Source organism: Saccopteryx bilineata, chromosome 10 (assembly GCF_036850765.1).
Source record: "Saccopteryx bilineata isolate mSacBil1 chromosome 10, mSacBil1_pri_phased_curated, whole genome shotgun sequence".
NCBI lineage: Eukaryota > Metazoa > Chordata > Mammalia > Chiroptera > Emballonuridae > Saccopteryx > Saccopteryx bilineata.
The window spans coordinates 49855505-49880757 of record NC_089499.1 but is presented as its reverse complement, the minus strand read 5'-3'; the positions used below and the strand labels follow the sequence as shown (position 1 = coordinate 49880757).

The 25253-nt window shown below is 45.3% G+C and overlaps 1 protein-coding gene across 1 annotated transcript in view; it reads left to right on the top strand.

Moving 5' to 3' along the window:
- The window catches only part of SLC6A11 (solute carrier family 6 member 11), a 119158-nt gene that overhangs the window by 13274 nt on the left and 80631 nt on the right, over positions 1-25253 (top strand). Inside the window, exon 5 of the mRNA XM_066244666.1 lies at positions 15014-15146. Coding sequence (XP_066100763.1) covers positions 15014-15146 — 133 coding nt within the window. The remainder of the gene's footprint in view (positions 1-15013; positions 15147-25253) is intronic.

The window sequence follows — 25253 nt, the reverse complement described above, 5'->3', positions numbered from 1 at the left end:
TGGACCTACCTCTCAGGGTTGCCCAGAGCATCAGATGAGGCCCATATGCTTTGGATATGCATATGGCCCATATACAGGGTACATGTTCAATATATGATAGCTCATTTTACAAGGAAGACTTTAGTGAGATATTTGAAAATCTGCATGGGTACTTTTCAACATTCTTAGAGAAAACTGCCAAGTCTGTTTGCCCTTCACAGTAGTATGGAAAACTAACTCTTTGTGTATTTTCTTCCCTTGAATGTTCTTTTAGCATTTTCTCAGCACCTACTATGTTCTGGGCACCTTATTAGTAGCTAGAAAGATGAGGGGATGCTTTCTATCCCTGAAGAAATACACAGCCTGGTGGGGAAAGCTGAAAAGTAAAATAAATAAATAAATAAATAAATAATAAAGAGAGTTTTTGAAATATAAGGCAATGCTATCTGTAGGATGTATGGAGCCAAGATGGGGATACCCAGATGTCTGGGCTTTGATGAAGGCTTCAAGAAGTTGGCATTGTTTAGCTGGGTTTTGAAGAATGAATAGAAGTTCATGGGATTGATGGTGGAGTGACTAAATGGCATTACAGGTAGAGAAAATAACATAGGCTAGAACCCAGAAGACCTGAAGTTGTTTGTTGAGGCTTGCAGACTTTATCTGCAATGCTCCTGCATCTGGAACCTGAGGGATGAGGAGGACTTTGCTGAGGAGGTAGGCAGGAGCCAAAGTTTCTGGTCACATATCTTTATTGAGTACCTACTGTATGTCAAGTATGGTTGTTGATTCTGGGATACAACATGAATGAAACAAAGACTCTCCCGACTGGAGTTGACAGCACGGGCAAACCAAATAAGCAGAAAGCATTAAGTTAAGTTGGGATCAGTCTCCTGAAGAAAAAGCAAGCAGGGCATAGAAAGTGTTGCAGTGCTAGGGAGGGACATTCTGAGGAGTTGGCAGTTGAGCAGGGACCTGAGAGAAGTGAGGGAGCTAGCTGTGAGGATGTCAGGGAGCAGGAAGGGCAGTGACCCTGAAGTGGGAGGATATTTGGGGAAGAGCCAGCAGCCAGCGAGGCTGGAACCAGTTGAGAAGGACCTCAGTACTTTTCTAAAGGGCTAAAAATGATCCTGTGGGATGCCTTCAAAGGCTACAGCGTCTGTGGTGTAATCTGACTAGGTCTGGAAGTAAGACATCCCTAGGCTGCTGGAGGGGCAGGGTCGGGGCAGAGGGGCACTGGCTTGGTCCAAGTGCCTGAAGCTGATATCTCTGCCAGGAGAGAGGGAAGGTTGGGTGGTGCCCTCACCTGTCAGGGATGATGGGTGGAATCAGTCTTGGGAGGATGGTGGGAATTCTGCCTGGCCAGGCTATGCACTGAGGTGAGAAAAGTATTGCCCCTCTGATCTCGTAATGCCTCCACAATTACCCACTCACGCTAAGATACCTTCCACCTGCACACTTCCTCCATAGGCTTTTCCTAATAAGGGAGGATTGGAGGCTTTGTCCAAATGTGCCTAAACTCTCACAACTTTTAGATAGCCGCAGAACTTGGCAATAACCCTCAGTACTAGGGCTGCACATATGCTTTGTCCCCCAAATTCCACTTCTGAAACTGTTCTACAGGCATGACTACACTAGTTATATACAGTTGCCTACACTCAACCATGGTCTGAAAATATGAGATGGGAAATCCCAGAAATAAACAATTCTTAAGTGTTAAATTGCACGCTATTCTGAGTAGCATAACACAATCTTGTGCCATCTTGCTCTGTCCTGCCCGGGACGTGAATCATCTGTTTGTCCAGTGTATCCACACTGTAACACTCCCTACCTGCTAGTCTCTTAGTAGCTGTCTTGGTTGTCAGATCAATTGTCTCAGTATTGCTATGCTTGTGTTCACATAACCCTCATAGGAGCCTCACGCTATGTCACAGTGTTGACGCCATTCACCTCATCTTTATCATGTAGGCATTGCATAATTTCACATCATCACAATGAGAATGAGTACAATACAATAAGATATTTTGAGAGCATTTACATAACTTTTATTACAATGTATTGTTATAGTTCTCCTATTTTATTATTAGTTATTGTTATTAATCTCTTACCATGCCTGATTTATAAATTAATCTTTATCATAGGCATGTATGTATAGAAAAAAATAGTATATGTGGAGTTTTGAAATTCATGATTTCAAGCAGCCATTTACTAAGGGTCTTGGAATGTATCATCCATGTATAAGGAGGGGTTATTATTTATCTTATAAATATGTGTCTTAGTCTGTTCAGGCTGCTATTACAAAATACCATGGACTGGGGGCTTAAACAACAAACATTTATTTCTCAGGGTCTGGAGGCTGGGAAGTTCAAAATCAAGGTGTTGACAGTTTCAGTGTATGGTGAGGACTTATTTTCTGGTTCACAGAAGGCTGTCTTCTCACTGTTTCATTATGTGACAGAAGGGGCCAGGAAGCTCTCTGGGGTCCCTTTTATAAAGGCACTAATCCCATTCATGAGAGGGTTCCACCCTCACGACCTAAACACCTCCCCAAAGTCCCATCTTTTAATACCATCATTTGAGGGTTAGGATTTCAACACGAATTTTAGGAGGACACATTCAGTCTATTGCAAAATGGTCCCCCCAGCCCCACTCCCTAAAAGATCATTCTATTAGTAATTGATAGTCTCTTTCTGCTAGTATTTTCCTGCACATGTAATACCATTCTTCTTATTTCCCTACAGTGATGTCGCATCATTTATCTCCTGGGCGGGTGGATTAAATGAAGTAATGTACTTAAAGGACTGTGCTCAGGGCCAGAGTACACAGTGGGTGCTTAATAACAAAGTGTGACTTTCTTTTCATTACTCTACCCATTAGGACATAAAAGGAACCTCAGGCAAAACTCTTTGGTTCAGTAAATCGCTGCTTCCCATTTGTGTGTGTGTAAAACATCCGCTATTTGTCTGGGGAGAGGGTGTGGTTTTACATACGAATATCTTTAGTGATCAAGAATGGATAATACTCAGAAACTAGAGGCATTTTTATACACCAACAATGAACTGTCAGAAAGAGAAATTAAGGAAACAATCCCCTTCACTATTGCAACCAAAAAAATAAAGTACCTAGGAGTAAATTTAACCAAGGAGATTAAAAACTTGTACTTGGAAAATTATAAAATATTGATCAAAGAAATCAAGGAAGATAAAACAAATGAAAGCATATACTGTGCTCATGGTTAGGAAGAATAAACATCATTAAAATGTCTATATTACCCAAAGCAATTTATAAATTCAATGCAATACCAATTAAAATACCAATGACATACTTCAAAGATATAGAACACATATTCCAAAAATTTATATTGAACCAAGAAAGAACACGAATAGCCTCAGCAATCTTAAAAAGGAAGAATAAAGTGGGAGGTATCACACTTCCTGATATCAAGTTATACTACAAGGCCATTGTACTCAAAACAGCTTGGTACTGGCATAAGAACAGGCATATAGATCAATGGAACAGAACAGAGAACCCAGAAATAAACCCACACCTTTATGGACAACTGATATTTGACAAAGGAGGTAAGAGCATACAATGGAGTAAAGACAGCCTCTTCAACAAATGGTATTGGGAAAATTTGATGACTACTTGCAAAAAAATGAAACTAGACCACCAACTTACACCATTCACAAAAATAAACTCAAAATGGATAAAAGATTTAAATGTAAACCGTGAAACCATAAGCATCTTAGAAGAAAACATAGGCAGTAAGCTCTCCGACATCTCTTGCAGCAATATATTTGCTGATTTATCTCCATGGGCAAGTGAAATAAAAGACAAGATAAACAAATGGGACTATATCAACTAAAAAGCTTTTGACCAGCTAAAGACAATAAGAACAGAATAAAAAGACATACCACACAATGGGAGAACATATTCGACAATACGTCTGATAAGGGGTTAATAACCAAAATTTATAAAGAACCTATAAAACTCAACACCAGGAGATAAACAATCCAATCAAAAAATGGGCAAAAGAAATGAATAGACACTTCTCCAAAGAGTACATACAGATGGCCAATAGGCATATGAAAAAATGCTCAACATCACTAATCATTAGAAAAATGCAAATTAAAACCACAATGAGATATCACCACACACCAGTCAGAATGGCGCTCATCAACAAAACAACATAGAATAAGTGCTGGCAAGGATGTGGAGAAAAGGGAACCCTCCTGCACTGCTGGTGGGAATGCAGACTGGTGCAGCCACTGTGGAAAACAGTATGGAGATTCCTCAAAAAATTAAAAATGGAATTGCCTTTTGACCCAACTATCCCATTTTTAGGAATATACCCCAATAACACCATAGCACTGTTTCAAAAGGAGAAATGTACCCCCCCCCCCCGTGTTTATGGCAGCATTGTTCACAATAGCGAAGATCTGGAAACAGCCCAAGTGTCTTGTCAGTGGACGAGTGGATTGAAAAGCAGTGGTACATATATACAATGGAATACTATGGGGCCATGAAAAAGAAGGAAATCTTACCTTTTGTGACAACATGGATGGACATGGAAACTATTATGTTAAGTGATATAAGCCAGGTAGAAAAAAGAAAAATATCATATGACCTCACTCATTTGAGGAATCCAATGAACAATGTGAACTGAGGAATGGAATAGAGACAGAGGAGAGATCAAAGGGACCAGAGGAAAAGATAACAGAGGGAAAGGGGATGATAGGATGGGATAAAGCTGAAGGGAAGGGGGAAAGGTGCTGTGGGAATGGGGGTAAGGATAAAAAAAAAAGATTGGATAATAGATCATAGTACTTCAGCACCTACTAAGCCCAATTGCTGCTACTCCTTCTAGTCCCATTTTACAGACAAAGAAAGTGAGTCACATTGAGATTTAAGTAACAAACCCAAGGCTAGTCAGTGGAAGCAACAGAATTCTGAGGCAGGGAGAGAGAGGTTAAGAGACTTGTTCAGTGTGCCTCTCTTGGCTCGTGGAGCCAGACCTGGGCTGAGAGCAGACCTCTCTGATCCCCACCTGCCTCCCTCTGCCCTTCCATACTCCTCCTGCCTGTCTCTGAAATGCCATTAGCTATCTGTTTTATCTTGGGCAGAATCAGACTGGCATGTCCCTCCTCACCGCAGCCCGATGGATCTAGGCTCTGGAAGGAAGATTTTTTCAACAGATGGGGAAATACAATATAGAGGGAGGGTAGGAAGGAAAATCTAATGAGGAATGACTGAAGACAGGCTCCAGTGCCCAGCAAAAACAAAATAAACACCCGTCAGGTTGCGTTTTCTCTGGATTGCAAGGAGTTCCTTTAGGATATGACTTGAACTTTGTTTTTAAAAGAATGCAGTTGTTTCCAGCTGAGCCAGGTGTTGGGTATGAGACTTGCAGATGCTGATCTGCTGGGATGACAGATGTAAATTGAAGTGTACAGCTTATGTCCCTGCAGCTGGCAACACAAAGTGTTAATGAACAACTTTAATTCAGGCTCGGGCACAGAATAACAACAGGGCTGTTACCAAATTTTAGTGTGTTATCTCAATTCTAGATTATTTTTAATAAAACCATGAGAAAGTATATAAAACTCCCCAGATTTACACAATCTCTCTCCCCCCCCTCTCTCTCTCTCACACACACACACACACACACACACACACACACACACACGACTTCTGTTCCATGCTCTCCCTGGAAGACATCCAGGATGGGAAGAAGCACCAGACCTGGGGGTTTGACTGTCCCACTTACTGGCAGGGACACTGCATGTGATTCTGAGTCTCTGTATCCTCATGGGTGAAATGGGTATATCTCTCCCATCCTTCCAGGTGCCATCAGTATGAAGTGACAGTGGTAGGGGAGAAGTAACTAGTCAATGTTAACTTCTCTAGCTCCTGCATCTCATTCATTCTCAGCCCATCCACCCTCCCCACACCACAGCTGAGGTGGATAAGGAGATACTCAAAGAACAGAGGACTCCTGGTGGCATACATGGGAGCTGGCAGCAGTGCCCCACTCCCCACTCCGGGTTTCCTCTCCTCAGGCTTTTCCTGATGGCACGTGTGCCCTTACTGCTCACTGCCCCTCTGTGGCAGACAGTGGCTCTTTGCCAGGAGCCAAGGGGAGTTTCCAGCGGGATGGAATACAGAGCTGCTGCACCATGAGAGCCCGTGAGGCTGGGAAGGCGGGGGCAGCACTTTCGGGCTGTACTGATGGGGAGAAAGGGTCAGGCATCTGAGGGTCCTGGACCCCAGTCATGGGACAGTAGGCCCTTTTCTCTGTGTGAGATCCATGCTCTGCACATGAGAATGGACTGCATTCCAAACCTGGGGTGGAGTCCCTTGGGCTTTGGCAGCCTCTGTTTCTCAGCCTGCCCTATCTGCACTTTGCCTCCTGACCTGTTTGCACCTCCCTGCTAGGCACAAGTTTACAGGCCCTCCCCCGTGTTCTGAAGCTTTAACATTCCCCACTTCTAGACATACTCTCTTATTCTCAAGTACCTCCTCTTTCCCAGACCTCACCCTCCAGCCATGGAGGGCCGAAATAGGCATTGCACCGGGATCAGGAGACCAGGGTGCCAGGCCAGGCTCTGCAACTTACCAATTTGTGATCCAAGGCAAGGTACATATTACCTGGAGCCTCAGTTTCCTCAGAACAATGGGAGTAAAACAAGATAACATACACAAAAATGTCTGTGCTATTTTCCAAAGTGTGTGTTCTGCATAATGTTAGGAAGTATTGCTTTGGAAAAGCAGACAGTTGGTGGAGGACACTTCCTTCTTAACAACTTTCTAATCATTTTGAGGTATAATCATCAACTGCAACCCTTTTAGGTATACAAGTCAAGGATTTTGAGTAAATTTGCCAGGTGTGAAGCCATCACCAAATACATGTTTAGGACATTGCCATCACCTTAGTTAGATCCCTCCCGTGTGTTTACAATTAATCTCCTTCCGACCTCTAGATAACCACTCATCTACTTCACTTCTCAGTAGATTGGTCTACCCCAGACATTGCATGTAAATGGAATCGTTAATGTGTGGTTCTTTGTCACTGTCTTCTTCCACTTAATGTTTTCAAGGTTCACTCATGTTATAGCATATATCACTAATTCATTCCTTCTTGTGGCTAAAAATATTCCATTGTATCAGTATGCTATATTTTCTCTGTCTATCCTTCAGGTGATGGACAATTGGGCTGCTTAGTTTGGAGCTATTATGAATAGCCTAGGGATAAAATTGCTGAATTTTATGTTTATCCTTTTAAGAAGCTGCCAAACTATTTTTCCAATATAGCTAAATTATTTTTCATTCCTACCAACAGTATATGAGAGCTCCATTTTTCCACATCTTTGAGGACACTTGTTAGTGTCTATCTTTTTTATTATAGCCGTCCTAGTGGGTATGAAGTAATAGCTCATTGTGGTTTAATGGGAAATACTTCTAAGTACATTTGGGAAACATTGGGTTACACAAAACTCTAGAGGTATCTTTATTTTGGGAATTCTTAGAGAGTTTAATATTCTCTTGGGTGTTGAGACTCTAAGGAGGACTACAGTGTACAGCATTTTCTCAAATGAGGTCTCAGTGTGACCTGGGAGCTTGGGGTGTCTTGAAGGATTAGTGTTTTGGGGAAGCATTAGACTAGGGCAGGGATCAGGAGACACACAGCCAAATTCCATCTGCTGCCTGTTTTGTTAAATCAAAATTTATTGGAAGACCACCACATTCATTCATTTACAAATTATCTATGGAGACTTTCACAATGCAAGGATAAATTTGGACAGTTGGGACAGAGACCATAGGCCTTGCAAAACCTAAAATATTTACTCTCTGGCCCTTTACAGAAAAAAGTTGCTGACCCCTGACCTAGTTAGTGCCTGGTGCACAGTGAATACTTCACTTAACCTTTGGATTGGGGGAGAGGCTAATCCCTAAGGGTAAGGATATGGGTGTAGCCAGGAAACTTTTGTGAGGCTTTGTATTATTTGAGCTGGTCCTTGAAGGACAGATAGAATTTTAAAAGCTTGGGAGAACTGTGAAGGACATACCTGGCAGAGGGAACAGTGGAGTGAATTCTGGAAGGTGGAGAAGTGCAGGATGTGTTTGGGGACTGGTGGGGACTTCTTAGTGGCCTAGGAAGAGGATTTATGCAGTGATAGAAGAAATTGAAGCCATAGCTCTAGACCCCTTTAGGCCAGCTTAGGTTCCTAATTGTACCCCCTGAATGACGTATTTGTTTTCATCTTCCCCAAAATGGGATAGTGGGCCCAAGCTCTGCCTCTGAAATTCAACAGATGTGGCTTCAGGTTCTGCCTCTGCCTTTCTGGGTATATTACTTCCCTAAGCCACAGTTTTCCCATCTGTAAAATGGAATAATAGTTGCACTCACATCAGGGGCAAGCATGAAGGAAATGTAAGCTGTTGCTGTCCATGTTATTCTCTTCATACTCTCAGGTGGTAAACCCCCTGAGGGTGGAATATGCCTGCTTTACTCATCATTGTAGCATGGCGTTAGCACCCTGTAACTATCTGCTGAATGAATGCAGGGTGCAGAGGCCTCAATTTCTTGTCTAGGAGGGTCCTTGCCCTGAGTCCCCTGCTAGGTTTAGGGCTTCAGCTGTGGGCTTTGCAGGAGCAGGTTCTGTATACAGAGAAAGTTGGAGACATGCAGTTCTTTCTTCCCAACGAAGTGAGCAGAACCCCGAAGGCAGAGGGATTCTGGAAGGGGTAGGAAAGGCACATTTGTTTTGGTGATGGGCTGGTTTTTTTGTTTGTTGCTTTGGGAGACCAGAAAGGAAGACTGAGCAAGGCTATTTATAGCTCAGCTCCTCAGCGCCAGCTTTTAGAGCGGTCTCTGCGTCCCTGGCAGCACTTTCCTCTGTGGCAGGTTAAAGAAAGGTGATGTGTTTGCCGGATCCGTGCTGGACATTAATATGAGGCTTCCCCAGGCTTCACCGGCAGCTGTTCCCACACGGCCTCTCCCAGGCTCTGTGGTGGCTGACTGGGGGGAAGGAGGTTGAGGGGCTTCTCCCTCTCTGCCTCCTCTGGTCAGACCACCCCTGGTTCTGCAAGCTGGAGTGTCTGGGAGGGAAGCTCCAGGTGTGAGAGCGCTCCCTTCCTTCCTTCCTTCCAGACTCAGCCCTCTGTGTGTAGGAGAGACAGAGGGAAGTGAGGTTGACATCCCAGGAATAGGAGAGGCTTTGAGCAGCAAGCCTCCTGTCTCTGGCGTCAGTTTCTGGAGAGGCAGTAGGTGTGTGAGGATCAGAAGAACCTAGTTTCAGGCCCTAATCTGGGCAAATTGCTTCACCTCTCTGGGCCTCAGTTTCCCCACTTGTAAAATGAGTATTAAACTGCCTTCACCATGAGAATGAATGCCATGAGATGTGAGGGCTCTCAGGTGGCACCTGCCACAGTCCCCTCTACAGACAGCTCCTTGTTCCTTCCTCTGAGAGTCTGTTAATATGAACAGAGTTTGCTTTAAAACTCACCTCTTGGTTTCCCCAACTCTTTCCTTCCAGTTCCTGTAGAAATGATGTCTCCACCTGTGGACTCTTTCCCTGCCTCCGTCTCTGGGACTTCTACCCCCTTCTCTTCTCTCTTATCCCTGATTCCCTCCTTTAATGGAAAGTTTCCCCTCCCTTCGGGCTCTTTCCCACTAACAATCCCTGTCTCACCAACCTGAAAACAAATGTAAGTAAAACAGCTCTTGTCCCCTGTGGTCCCTTTCGGTACCATCATCTCTGACCTGTCAGAGCCCAACTTCCCAAAAGAGCTGTCTCACCAGGCTCTTGCCTCCCATCTCCCTCTCACCATACCGTCTGAAGTCTGCCTCTGCCCCCTGCCAGACAACCAGCTCTCCTTGCCCTGCCGCCAACCCCTCCTGATCCCACATCTCACAGCCACTCTTCCTCTCACCAGGCCTCTCTGCAGCCCTTGGCAGATGGGCTGCTTCCGCTTCTGGGATGCTCCCCCTTCCCCTGTGTTAGGGGATGCCACCTTCTCTGGCTGCTCCCTGCCTTTCTATTCACCCTTTTCCATGTCCTGCAAGGAGTCCGCCCTTCCTCTCTGTTCTATAAATTTGGGGTTCCAGGGGCTCTGCTGTAGACCCTCTCCTTCCCCTTTTCCAGCGCTCCCCAGGCAGCTTCTTGCTCTCCCAGGACACCCTGATCCATCCTTTCATATCTTTTCTGAACTTTGCATTTAGAGACCCACTTGCTTTGGGGCATTGCAATTCCCTGGGGTCCCACAGACATCTCAGAATCATCTTATCTAAAAGATTGATTTTTCACCTTTTCTTCTACCCCGCTGGACAGTTACTCCTGCTCAGCTAATGACCTGCCATCCACGTAGGTACAAACCTGGGTGCCAGCCTAGACCTCCCTCTTCCCTGCTTCCTGCCACCTGAAACCTCTGCTGCTCTCAAACCTGCTAGTTCCCCTCCAGGACGATTCCCCTACCTTAATCCAGACCCTCCGTGTTTGTTGCCCAAATTCAGGCAAAGTTCTCTGCAGTAGATACCCTGCTCCATCCCACCCTTCCTGTCCATTCTCCCCGCGGCCAGAGAGTTTTCTGAAACATACATCTGATGGGGTCTCACCCCTGCTTGACTCTTCCACGCTTCCATCAGCTTCAGGATGAAGCTCCCGCTCCTCGTAAGGCTCACAGTCTAGCTCTGGCTCACCATTCCAGCCATGTCCTCACCCCCTCACTCACTGGCTTCTGCTGCACTACCTAACACATCATGTCCTGCTCTGGCCTCACTGAGCCTCATTCCAGCCTCCTGGATTTTGCCCTTGGTGGCCTTTCTGTCCTCAAATATCCCCTTTCTCTTTGCTAATTCTCTCTTTTGCTAACTACCCTATAGGCAGGAGCCACCTCCACCTCTACGTTCTGATGTAAGCCAGATCCCCATTGAGGAAGGGTCCCCTGCTTTTCTCTATCATAACCCTCTTCATGCCATGCTCTGTTTACTCATCTGCCTTCCTCATTAGAACACAAGCTCTTTAGGGACCCCTGGGCATAGCACAGTAGCTAGCACACTGATGACACTTTAATAAGTATTACTTATATAAATTAATAAATGCATAAAGGACACATACAGTATACCAGTGGTTTTCAACTGCTGGTCTGCAGACCTGGTCTGCAAGAAATTTTGTACCAGTATGCAAAAGAGTTAACCACCCTGATGTTGTATAAAGATTATAGAGTTTATAACCATTGGGTCTATAATCTTCTTACTACATCAGGGTGGTTAACTCTTCATGGAGCAGCATGAAATTTCTGGTGGACCGGCAGTTAAAAACCATTGCTGCATACTACTTTTACCTAACACACAAAGACATGCAAGATAGCTTTGGGCATGCATTTACTATAGCTCTAACTTAAAAATAAGAGAGGAAGGTGGTGATTTTAGTATTTATAGGAGAATCTAAGTTAATATTGTGGCTGAAAGTGTGAGCTCTAGAGTCAGGATCCCTGGGTTCAATTTACAACTCTGTCTGTTGTTAGTGGTATGACTTTGGGCAAATTATTATAACCTGTGTGTTTCTCAATCTTTGAAATGATGATAATAATTGTACCTACCTCAAGGATTGAGAGGCTTAGATGAGTTCATGCTTGAAAATCTGTAGAAGGGAGATATCATCACTCCCATTTTACAGATGAGGAAGCTGAGACTCAGAGAAGTGATGCCTCCTACACAACATCTCACAGCTGGGAAGGAGCAGAGCTGGTAATTGAACACAGCCCTTCTTCGTATGTGCCAGGGGCTGTAGAAACACAGGTGTTATTCCTCTGAGCTCTGAGATTCAGCCTCTGGATGGGAATCTCCAGAAATATTACACTCTTATGGCCTGAAAAAGATGCTTCATGAAGACTCTACTTTTGTGCCTGGCTTAGAGTAGGTAAACAATATTTCTCGAGTAAATGAATCCCTCCAAAGGCCCCCATCTAGTCTTCAACATTTCCCGCTCCCTGCACGGTATTGGGAGGTCTGGTCCTGGATCCTTTTGTTGCCAGGGTGTTGGCAGCAATCTCTTCCTTATTCAGACCTTTCTTCTGTCCCAGCACTTCATGGGGGTAGGTCATTAAGAAAGCTCTTTCCCAGGAAGAGCTGTGCCTTCTCCAAGTCCCCAGAGCTAAATGCCCAGCCCCCATGCTCTCAAAGGCTGCCCTTGTAGGTTTCAAAACAACCCCACAGCTCTGCAGGCTGAGAACCTGGCCCCTGAGCCCCCTTTCTTTAGAAACCCAAGGTCCATGGCTAGTTAGAGTCAGCGTGGGTAAAACCTAAAGAAAATAGTTTGAGGATGTTTTCAAATAGTGTCTGGTGAAACAAAAGAGCAGTTTCTTTTGTGTGGCTTTTAGTAATCTGCTTCCCATTCTAGGAATTATGGTAGATTGTTCAATTAAGCAAGAGGGTGCCAAAGCAGGCTGTAATGACTCAAAAGTTTGCAGTATCCAAAATGTGGAATAGAGGGGACCATTAGCCAGCCTACTCCTGTCTGGTCTGCCCCCTTCTTTCTCCCTCTATCTCTGTCATTTTCAGCTTGCTGTTTCCCAGTTCAGAAAACAATGACATCAACAAGAAGGCATGTGTGTGTGTGTGTGTGTGTGTGTGTGTGTGTGTGTGTATTCCTACTAGCTGAGGACCTGCGTTAGTGTTTTTTGGTGAAAAAGTCAGAGGCTGGAGTGGAGTGGGACAGAGCACAGCCAGGACTCTCCATCTGTAGTGGCACACTTTCTTACCTGCTCTGAGTTGTCGCTTCTCATTCACCAGCTGATGATTTCAGGGTGCTCTGGGGGGTAGTTTGTAAGATGAGTGAGTATATGTTGTCTATAAGGCTCTTAATCTGGAGATAAGGGAGTCAGTGAGCCCCCTGCATTTCCTACAGAATGTTGGGGGGAGCATCAGGGTATTTATCGGGGGAGAAAGTAGCTTCTCAAAGGATCCCTGACTCCCAAGTCCAAGTCTACTCCTCCCTCCCCGCACCAAAAGAAATAAATAAAGGTTGAACACTAATCAGGTAAAGCTGGTAGGTCATTCCTTCCTTGCAAGGAAACTCTACTTCTGTGGGGATCAAGCCTTACCATGCTTGAGTAATCCTTGGGGAAACATGTCAAAATGCAGTTTCCCAGGGGCTGTTCCACAAAGATTCGGACTTCAGTGGATCTGGGATGGAGTACAGGAATTTTGTCTTTTGGCAAGCACCCCACAATAATCGTGCTCTGGGGCCCATTGCTCCTTTATAATAATAGATACTCTTTAGGGTTTCATTTAGGAAATCCTATAGTTTTTAAATTAATTAAAGCCAGAGACTACCAAGACATAAGAAGGAAATAAAGTAATTGTTATAACTATGTAGCTATCTCCATTCCTTCTCAAATAACTTGGACTTCTTTTGTGTCTAACAAAAGGGGTAGGGTGTCACACAGAGCCCAGGCCAAGGGCAAGAGCTATACCATGTGTACCTTTTTATCCTCAGGACCTAGTGTTAACATAATAGCTGGCACAAATAGTTGCTCAATAAATGCATATTAATGTGGATGTTCCCACTTCTGGCTACAGGTCTGACAGCTTGTTTCCTGTTGAGTAAATCCATGGTCTCACACAGCCTGATTTTGTTTGGGGGCCTGCCTGATTTCTCCTGTGGCAGTTGAGGCTGGAAGGAGCCTGCAGACCAGTACTAATTGGTGTCATTGAGTAATTAATGCAGAATCAGGCCCCTACCGGATTCCCAGGGAGACAGACACTGAGGGAGGCTTTCATGCTTAGTGGGATGGGAGCTGCTTTCTCAAAGGACGTTCCCAGAGTGCTGAGGCAACTGGCGTGGTCTGGTAGGGGTGGTTTGGCAGCCGGAATGGGGTTCGTGGAGCAAGCTTGGAAGGGGTTTGTGTTGGTGCCCTGGTTCTGCACAATATGGAGCGTGGCGAGTTTGACTTTAAAGAAACACAAACCCCAGGCATGGGCTCTGGGAGCCAGACCTGTGTCAACTCTGAAGAATTGATGGGTTCTGAACGACGGCCGTAGCTGGAAGCATTGGCTCAGTGCATCCAGGGGCCTCTCTTTTCTGTGGCCTGGGCTCTGTGTGACACCCTACCCCTTGGCATGCTACTCTAGGCTCCTGATGATGCCTCTATTTACCTTTTCTGCTCTTTCCTTCATGGAATGAATGCTCTAACATTCCCCAGGTATCCCATGCCCATTTTCTGGCCTTTGCTCATCCTATCCCCTCAACCTAAAACAATCTTTACACCTCCCTCTCCTGGCTCACCTGCATCATCTTTCACAGTGGCCTTAAATCTTACTTCTTCCAGGAAGCTTTCCCTGGCCCCCTCTAGCAGTCAGGATAGGTTGGTTTATGCTACAGTAACAAATGCCCCCAAAGACCTCAGTAGCTTAAAGCAGCAGAGTTCATTTCTCACTCGCACCACACTCTGACACAGGGTGGCAGGAGGGTCCATGTGGTCACTCAGGAACTCAGGCTTCTAGAGGCTCCATCTTGACACATGCTTCTGTCATGGTGGCAACAGTAGGGAAACAGGACCACATCACCTGGCTCTGAAATCTTTTGTCTAAAGTGGCAACCCTTGAGTTCAGCAGGCCAGGGTGTTGTGATCTTCTGAGAGAGGAACCTGAGTGTTTATGGGCTATGGTTATGGACAGGACTGTGGTCTCCCAGGACCCTGAGGTATGCTGGAAGCATCTTGGTCTAACCAAAGGCCCTGTGCTTCTACCCTCATATCCTTACCATGTTGTACCATAAACTGTCTGCTAACCGGGCCCTCTTTCCCCCCATGCCTCCATGGAGTGACTCCATGAAGGCAGGGGCTGGGTCTTATTCCTCTCTGAGGTCCCCACATCCAGCCCTTAGTTTTGCTCAAAAGATGGTGGGTGAATTGAGGGTGGTGGATAAAGGAATGGGTGGGCTGTCCTTGCCTCTCTGCAACACTAGCTTTGCTCAGGGTTTGGTTGGGGCAGACCATCTACTGCCCCTTTGACTCAGAACCCTTTCTTCTGCAGGCACCGGGTCCTGGCCATCTCGGATGGGATTGAGAACATTGGAAATCTCCGCTGGGAGCTGGCCTTGTGTCTCCTGGCAGCCTGGACCATCTGCTACTTCTGTATCTGGAAGGGGACCAAGTCCACAGGAAAGGTAAGAGGCACATCTTTAAGCAACTAGTGTGGATGGGGGGGGGGGGAGCATGAGTTGTCCTGTGTGAGCTCACAGGTGACCCAGAGAGTTCTAAGGAGGTCATGTTGCAAAGGGAAGTAAGGGGAACACTGGACAGGGGGGTCCACTCAGGAGCCCAGAGCTAGAATCCCAGTTCACCTTTTATTTGTCACACAGCTCGGAGCTAGTCACTTCTACCTTCTAAGCCTCAGTTTGCTCATCTGTGAAATAATAAAGCTTATCCTGCCTTCTTATTGAGTTGACAGTCACACAGGGAAAAGAGAGTTAAAGTGCTTCAAAAACCAGAAAGTGCTAAGCTACTACCATGTATTTTTTTTGTAATTAAGATATGTGCTCTAGGTGTGTGCTAGTGCAGGTAATACTGGCTGCCTCCACAGACCCACCCCAAGATCTCACCTACCTGGGGTCTGTGCAGGGAAGGGCAGACAAGTCCATCTTGTTGCTTTGCTGTGTCATCTGCACTATGTGGCCTCCAGGGTTGGCACCTTTTCAGTAATTGGAAATGAAAGGAGACAGTTACTATTAACTACCCTGGCCTGAAAGTTACCATGGCTCTTCCAATCATGCCTGCTGGCCCGACCCGAGGCACAGTCTCCCCTAACTGTCAGGGAGGTTGGGCAATGTTGGGGAACACAGGGACGTCTGTGAATACAGCCATCTGTGCCACAAGGATCAATAGAGATTATAAATGTGTAGCTCATGGCTAAGTCCAGCTCTCAGATGTGTTTTATTTTTTAAGGAAAAAAAAATTAGTTTCCAACATTTAGAAATTAGGAAATTTCACGTGGAAAAAAGAAATAGAATTCTTGCATGCCATGGCAAATTGAACGATTTGGCCACACTGAACTTGTGTATCTACATGGCAGAATGTGGCTGAACTAGCAGCAGGTACCTCCTAAGGATATGTGGTTGGCTACAGTCCCCACCACTCCCTATTGCCCTTGATCCTGTGACTGAGAATCAATGCCATTAGTTTCTTCCTCCGTACTTGTGGAAAAGAAGAAAATGAAGCTTTTCTTATACCTGGGACACTCTAACAGACTGCATCACTCCTTGCCTGCCTGCTTCTAGTAGGCAATTGCTCATAAACTTGATTGTAAGCTACTGTCTAGGTCAGAGGCTGGAAACAAAACCTCTGAGAAAACAGGAACTGGTAAACTCTGAGCCCTTTTAAAAAAGAGGGCCCCTCAGCTCCCCCAGTGGTATGTAAGAGCAAGAGGAAAGTGCTAGAATGTTGGATGTGGAAGGACCTACAGGAGGTAAGTTAAGAGGGCACAGAAGTTAAGAGGGCATAGCAGTAAGCCCCGTGCTATGGGCTGTTAGGAAGCAGAGACCTGTATGTCCCTTCAGCCAGGATGCTTTTGCTGATCTTGGCTTTCTCTAGCTTGTATCATAAAGACAATAGGATTTTTCTGGTTTTTCAAATATAAAAATCATTGCATTCTTGATCTACTTCTTCAGACTGCATACACATTGCTCCTGTTCCCTTCCTTTCTGCCTTTTCTGGTTAAGAGGAAGAGAATGACTGAAGGGTTAAGAGTCAGGATCTGAACTCAGGATTCACATCTCAGGTCTGTCACTGGCTGTTACCCTGGGCACATCACTTAACTTCTCTGATCCTTAGTTTTCTCTTCTGCAAAACAGAGATTGATAACTGAGCATGCCTGTGGGGTAGTTGGCAGGAGGAAGTGCACAGTTGCACATTTAACACTTAGTGAGATGTGTAACTAATAGCAAGAGCTGAGTAATGGTTGATTTGAAACTCGTTACAAAGGTAAAATTTATCCATTCAAGAAACAGTTTCTGAATATCTACTCTGTACCTAGCATTATTTAGTGGGTATCCAAAGATGAGTAAAGCACAACCTCTCTGCCCTACTCAGCTAACAGTGAAGATGAACTGTGAACCATAAGGCTAAGGGAGGAGGTGTTATTATGGTTGGTATTATTATTGCTTCTCCAATGATTACACATCCTCAGGAGCTGATACCCAGGCCAGTGGAGCTTGGCTAGGTGGCGCTGTGTGTGGTTGCAGGAGCCCTGCTTAGACAAGGTTTTGTGCATACATGTGAGTGTCCATGTGCATGTGTGGACTTGAGCGCTCAGGCCCAGCACATGGGCCATGGCAAAATGTGGTTCCACTTAGCCCTCAGGAGAAAGCTCAGTCCCACAGTGGGGCCATTTGCCATTGGCTAGGCCACTGAGCCTGTGCATTAGAGAATTTTTTTTTTTTTTGGTCAGGGAATTATAATGCAGGAACAGAGTTTCAAGGAAGGACTAGCAGGCTAGAATCTTGGACATTACAGAAGAGACATATGTGAAGGGAGGGGCCATTTCTTCACAGCCTTCTGCTCACTCCACACACTCTGCCAGGGGTGTCTCATCTATATTAGCAGATGAAACACATGAACTGGGGAACTAGATATTGCCTCTGCTTTCCAGATGGAGACCCTAAGGCTGAGAGGTAGAGTAGCCTGCCCAGAGTTACATGGAGACTTTGTACCTCATGACTGACTGACCCACCTTGTCTGTCTGTGGACTTGATTAAAATGTAGAACATTGTGGTGTTTGAGTGATATCCCTTCACATACCTCTCTTCACTTTTTCTCATTTCTAGTAGAAATGGTAATGACAGCAGTAGTGGTAACACTTGTAAATTGTGATAGGTAATAGTTATTGAGCATGTCATAGGCCCAGTGCATTCAAACCTCGAAACAACCCCATGAGACAGGGGCTAGCATTATCCTCATTTTAAAGATCAGAAAATGAAGGCTTGGAGAGTTTGAGTAACTTGCTCAAGGACCCTCAGGTGGGAAGCAGAGTTGCATATCTCATGCTCTGGATGAGTGTACCCTCATGCCTGTTATTTGTGACATGGGGACAATGACAATTTCTTATGGGCTGGTTCTGAAGAGGCAGTTAATGAGACAGCTTAGTACATAGTAGGTACTCAATGGTAATTGGTTGTAGCTTGATCTAAATGTGCTTTTAAGGGAAATGCTGAAGTCAGATGAGCCAATTAAGCATTTTTCTAAAGGCTGGGTTTCCAGGGCTCTTTCTGTGTTTCATGCCCAAGACTAGGGTTAGCATCCAGGATGAGATGTGGCTTGCTGGCCTTGTGAGCTTCCTTAGAGACCCTGTGATTCACACTCACCCTTATTTGTTGAATGAGAAAACTGAGGCTCAGAGAGAGAAAGAAACTTGTCCCAGGCCACACAGAGAGTAAATGTCAAATGTTGGGTCAGGAACTACAGCCTGGTGGCCTGGGTCTCCAGGTGTGTATAAGTGACAAGGTTCTGTGGGTCAAATCTGACAGTTTTGGGAGACAAGGAGTCCCTAGATTGGTACAGGGGCTCTTCAAGAGAGGGTCTGATGCTTTTGTTACCATTTCTTGCCTCACCTTGAACATGAGCCCAGCGTCCAAAGGTTTTTTTGGTTATATACAAAAACAGCTAAAAACACAGGATCATATGAGTCTTCCCGAGTGGGCAGAGGTCGCCCTGCCTCTTGCCTGCTGGACCCTAGCCAGGGCTGCCTTCGTGAAGCTGTCCAATGAAGGAGAATCCTATCTTCCTACTAAGCTCTAGCCCACTTCCTATATTCAGACCCCAGCAGAAATTTCTGAAATCTTATTAATTCAAGAGATAATTCCTAGCCTCCTTCTTTCTCCGAGGTAAAAACTATAACCTTGATTTTAATTCAATTTAACAAGCATGTCCCCAGCTCCTGGAGGCACACATTTCATGCTCAACTTTTCGGCAGGCGATTATCTAAGTGGGGATTTGGGCTCACGTCACAAATAAGTAGATCGCTGGTGAGGCTGTGGCAAGATCCACAGGGGAAAGCCTGGCAGTGCTCTCCAGTGGCCCAGCAGGCAGTGCATTGGCTAGAGGCTGCACTGGCATTACATCCCCTCCAGGGACAGCCTCCACAGGTGTCTTTCAGCTCCATCCTCTCCTGTGCTCTCAAGGGCTTTACAATCTTCTGATATCACAGAGGCTGGCATTCAGGATCTCCCCAGGGTCAGAGTGAGTAACTGTTAGTCTCAGAAAAAGCTATTCTGGGCTGGAGAGATACTAACTAGGGATCAACTTCAGTATGTAGCTGTTGGTTACTGAATATTTGTAGAATGAATGAATTCTACCTGTTCCATGGGCTCTCTACAAGGTGCTGGGATACAATGGAGAGGACAGTTGATAGTCTTGTCTCCACACAGCATGTAGCCTAGGAGGGTGGACACAGACAGACAGACAATTTGCAGTTCAGTGCATTCATACCAGCATGAAACAATAGAACAGTTAGAGAATCAGATCCTAGGTAGGTGGAGATTCTAATGGCTGCAAACTGGCTGTGAAATATTAGTAGCATATCGGGTGGGTAGCACCTTGGTTTTTAAATCCAAACCCTATTTTACAGATAAGAAAGTGGAGGCCCAGAGAGATTACAAAGTTTGCCCAAGGCCACCGGGCTTGGAAGGACCAGAGCTGGAATTCAAATCTGAGTCTCTCTGCATTGCCTATGGCTGGTCCTCATCTATTCTAGTGCCTCCAGTGGGAGCTCATGTGCAGGTTCAATGTGAGCATATTGAGTGTAGTTCTGAGCACATGGTAGGTGGCTCATTAAACTTTTTATTTCCCTGCCCAGTGCAATAGCTTTAGTTTTAGTTCTACACTCTCCTTAGACACTATTGAAAATTCCAGACATCTGGATTCAAAGAACATGAAAACCTTCTTGATTGTATATTAAGTCCTGAGAAAACAGGGGATTCTGAAATGCTTGCTTTCTTTAGGAGGAAACTTTCAGGCTGTTTGTACCTTGTCATCTTCTGGATGACAAAGAATATCACTCTGGATAATTGGAAGACAAAGAATTGAAATCAAGTGACTAGAGAAATCATGAAGATATCTTTGTGGTTTTCCTTAGGTTGTTTGTTTTAAAAAGAACTTTTAAAGAGCATATTTAGGTTTATAGCAAAATTGAACAGAAAGTAAAGATACTTCCCATATGCTTCCTGCTCCCACACATGCTTAGCCTTCCCTGTTATTAACATACCTCACTAGAGTGGTACATTCATTATAACTGGGGGACCTCCATTGATGTATCATAAACACCAGAGTCCATGGTTTACATTAGGGTTCATTCTGGGTGTGGTATGCTCTATGCATTTGGACAATGTATAAGGACATGCATTCACCACTGTAGTACCATGCAGTATAGTTTCACTGCTCTAAAAACCTGCTGTGCTCTGCCTGCTCTCTCCCTTCCCTGTCCCCTCGTAACTACTTATCTTTTTTACTGTCTCTGTAGTTTTGCCTTTCCCAGAATGCCATGTAGTTGGAATCATACAGTATGTAGCCTTTTCAGATTAGCTTCCTTTATTTAGTAATATGCATTTTAGTTTCCTCCATGTCTTTTCATGGCTTGGTAGCTTATTCCTTTTCATCATTGAATATTAGTCCATTGTCTGGAAGTACCACAGTTTATTTATCCATTCACTAATTGATGAACATCTTGGGTGCTTCCAAGGTTTGGCAATTATGAATAAAGCTGCTATAAACATTTGTGCACACGTTTTTATGTAGACATAAATTTTCAACTCCTTTGATTAAATACCAAGGAGTATGACTGTAGGAGCATGTTTCTTTCTGTAAGAAGCCACCAAACTGTCTTCCAAAGTGCATGTCCACCAGCAGTGATTGAGAGTTCCTGGTTCTCTGCATCCTCACCAGCGTTTGGTGTTGTCAGTGTTTTCAGATCTCGGCCTTCCTGATAGGTGCCTGTGGTATGGTATCTCACTGTTGTTTTAATTCTTATTTCCCTGATGACATGTGATATGGAGCATCTTTTCATGTGCTTATTTATATATCTCTGGTGACATGTTTGTTGGCCCATTTTATAATTGGGTTGTTTGTTTTTTTTATTGTTGAGTTTTAAGACTTCTTTGTGTATTTTGGATAACAGTCCTTTATCAGATGTGCCTTTTGCAAATATTTTCTCCCAGTTTGTGGCTTGTCTTCTCACTGTCCTGACATTGTCTTTCACAGAGCAGAAGTTTTTAATTTTGAATAAATCAACTATTTCTTTCATGGATTGTGCCTTTGGTGTTTTATCTAAAAAGTCATCATCATACCCAAAGTCAGCTAGGTTTTCTCTCATGTTATCTTCTAATTGTTTTATAGTTTTGTGTTTTACATGTAATTCTATGATCCATTTTGAGTTAATTTTATGAAGAATATAAGGCCTGTTCTAGATTAATTTTTTATATATGGATGTCTATTTCTTGAGAAAAATATCTGCTCTTTGTTTTTTTGTTTTTTTTTTTTTTTCATTTTTCTGAAGCTGGAAACAGGGAGAGACAGTCTGACAGACTCCCGCATGCGCCCGACCGGGATCCACCCAGCACGCCCACCAGGGGTGAGGCTCTGCCCACCAGGGGGCGATGCTCTGCCCATCCTGGGCGTCGCCATGTTGCGACCAGAGCCACTCTAGCGCCTGAGGCAGAGGCCACAGAGCCATCCCCAGTGCCCGGGCCATCTTTGCTCCAATGGAGCCTTGGCTGCGGGAGGGGAAGAGAGAGACAGAGAGGAAAGCATGGCGGAGGGGTGGAGAAGCAAATGGGCGCTTCTCCTGTGTGCCCTGGCCGGGAATCGAACCCGGGTCCTCCGCACGCTAGGCCGACGCTCTACCGCTGAGCCAACCGGCCAGGGCTGTCTTTGTTTTTTTATTCATCAACCAAATTAATCTTACCCATCTCTGCCACCAGCTTCTCCCTCTGATCTCATAAGCCTGAAACCAAGTTATTTTTGATAACTTCTCTCTTTATGTTTCATCTAATTATTGACCAAGTAAGTCTACTTTTGTGATCATCCTGTTAAACATCCTGTCCTCTCCATTTTTGTTGTCCGTCTATCCACTCACCCAACCACACATTTAACAAATGTTGTCTTTAGTACCTCCAAGAGTGAAAATTGCTCTTAGAATTTCCCATTTATATAAATATATCCCTGTCATGCAGAATGATACAAATGAAATGCTTTGTATTCTAACAATAATTACAAGTAAATTCAAAGTGTCCTTGTCTTTATTTTAGCCTATGACAGCATGTGAAGCAATGTTAGGATTTTGTTGACATTACCTGAATCACCTATGCATATTTCTTGAAGACTGAAAAAACTGGTCATTACTGTGTCCTTCTCTTGTAACTTTGCCAGGCCTTACTCTTGCTAATCCAGGGATTGGCAAACTATGGCTGGAGGGCCAAATCCAGCCCATGGCCGGTTTCTATAAATAAAATTTTATTGGAACAGGGCCACCTTCATTCCTTTACACATTGTCTATGACTGCTTTTGTGTAACTACAGCAGTTGAGTAGCTGGAACAGAGACTGTGTGACCCACAAAACCTAAAATATTCACTGTCTGATCCTTCACAGAAAAAGGATCTCTACATTAATCTATTACTAATTCATGTTGACTCTTTGCCATTTAACAAGAAATTGACATATGAACTGCTGTTACCCAAAGCATGGACTGTTTCAAACACTGATAAGTGCTAGGGATGGTTTGTAATGGAGAATTTTTCTGAAGGATCCTTGAAATTTCACCCCAGCCCTTTTAGCCTCCAAATGTTCTATTTTTTTCTACCCAGATTCTCACTTGCTATGGATGTTAGTTATTCACTCATTCTTTCACTTATCCAGTAAGTGTTTATTGTGTACCTACTATATGCCAGGCACCAGGCTGGGGGCTCTTTTCAGTGGTGAGTGAACCAGACCATGGAGCTATGGCCTGGTGGAGGGGATGAAGAATAAACAAGTCACAGAAATACTGTGGACAGGAGAAGGGGAGCTGTGAGAAAGAAGAATGGGAGCAGGAGACACTGAGAAGGAGACACTGAGAAGGGTATCCATTTGTGTTTGAAAGGATGGGAAGGGATTGGCCAGGTGAGCAGCACATATGAGGCTATCAAGTGGGAAGGACCTGGTAATTTGAGAAGCGAAGCATGTTGGGACCCAGATGGACCTGATGGTGGCATGCGATGAGGCAGGGACATCAGTAGAGGTCAGACCACGCAGGCCATGGATTTTATTCTAAGTGCAGTGAAGAGCCACTGAAATCTTTTAAGCAGGGGCAGCATGACCTGACCTTTATCTTTAAAAGTTGGGTCTGGTTGCTTTTTGGAGAGGCTATTGGAGCCCTGCTGGTGGATGAGCAGGGAAGAGGTAGAGGTGGAATGGAGAGATGTGATCAGATCAGAGACATCTTTTGCTGTGGTATCATTGTTCTGCGGGACCTACTGCTGCCCAGGAGACCTCACAGGCAGGGAGCAGGGGGCTCGTCCAGCTCCAGCCTCTGGTCTGGACACCATGCCCTCTGAGGGCAGCCATCCTTGCCCACCAGATAAAGTGCCCCTCATGCTGCCCACCCTCCCTCCCCAGCTGGCTCCTGGGCTTTGCTCTCTCCTGCCTGGTTCCTTCTTCTGTCGTCTTCTTGGTGGTTGATTTATGGATTTTTCCCCCTAGTTTCCTAGTCTCCAAGAGCAGTGGTTGAGAGGGGAGGGTGCCGCAAAAACAATTCTGGTCCCTTCCCCGCCTCCTCCTATTGCCACTTTAAAGGAAGCTGCAGGATTAGCTGGATTTTAAGAAGAATCCTGCCTTTTCACTGCTTTATGGCTCTGTTTTCATTCCTTTCAGAGCTCTAGGACACCAAGGCAGGAAAAAAGAAAACACACACACACACACACACACTCATACAGAAACAGCTGCAAATAACTTTGAATTGCCTTTTTTTCTTTCCCTTCCTTCATTCACCAAACAAGTAGAGGAATTTGAGGTGGCACAAGGACTCTTAAATAGCCGTGTTGTTGTTGTCTGCATGATGATAATAGTGAAAGCAAATGCTTAAGTGGCACTTAGTTTTACCCAGGTCCCCTGTTCTAAAGCCCTTACTCCATTAACCCACTGAGTCTTCACAGCAACCCTATGAGAAGGTTGCGATTATTATTATCTCCATTTTGCAGATGAGAATACAAAAGTTTACATGGCTTACAAGCTTGCCCTAAAATCATGGGGGAATTGAAGCCGTTTGGGGTCAGTGAGAGCCAGGGTGGGGCCCCTTGGCAGGTGAGGCCGCCTGCTTAGCCAGCCTGCCCTGCAGCTGCCAGATGGAGATGCAGCCTTGGAGGGGCCCTGGAGGCTCCTCCCCTCAGAGTGCCTTTTCGCCCTCCCCCCACCGCCACTGCAGCGGGTTGGAGGTGCCAGCTGGGAAACCGCAGGAACCCCGCACAGAAAATTTATTCTTCAGGAGCACCCTATAAAGTGGCTAATGGATTCAATGAGGCATAAAGCAGGAGTGAAGGGGGCGGGGGAATAAAAGGGAAAGATGTGTGAAAAGGAAGAGAACAGGCTCAGGAAAGGAACTGGGCAGTGCTGTCTCTCGGCCCTCAAGTGGCCTTTGTTGCAGCCTGAAGCAGGCAGGGAACGGCGTTGGTGGGGCTCTCCCTGGCCGGCTGTTGTCTGCATTCAGAGAGGAAACTAGAGCGTTCATGAGGTGCATGCAGAGAGCCCAGGCAGCCGTGGAGAGATCCCCAGAACCGGAGGACACCCAAAGCTGTAGCCGCCCAGGGGCCTTTGTGCTGCATTGGGCGCACTTCTCCCACAACTGGTTCAGGGAGAACCGTAGATTGTCACATTAAGTCAAAAGAGTTTAGCATCTTGATTCAGCCTTTTCTTTGGCCTTGAATGACAGCGCTTCACCTTTAGCGGGAACCCTGGCAGCGAGGAAGGTTCGAAAGGAGGGAAGCTTTGCGACTCAGTAATACCGTCTTTATTAAAGCACAAAGGCCCCCCAAAGTCCGAGTGGTTGCTGGGTAGGAGGGGTTCTTCAGGGCTGGCCACCTCCTGAGAAAGCCTGTAGGGACACCGAGAAGGGGCCCTGTGGAGGGAGGTGCTGTTAACTCTTAGGGAACACCTCCAGCACCTGGCACTGTGTGCAGCCCGCCCACGCGCCTGGGTCTCCCTGGGACACGGAACCCATCCTCTTCTTGTGTGGCAGGCCCAGAAGAGTCAGTGG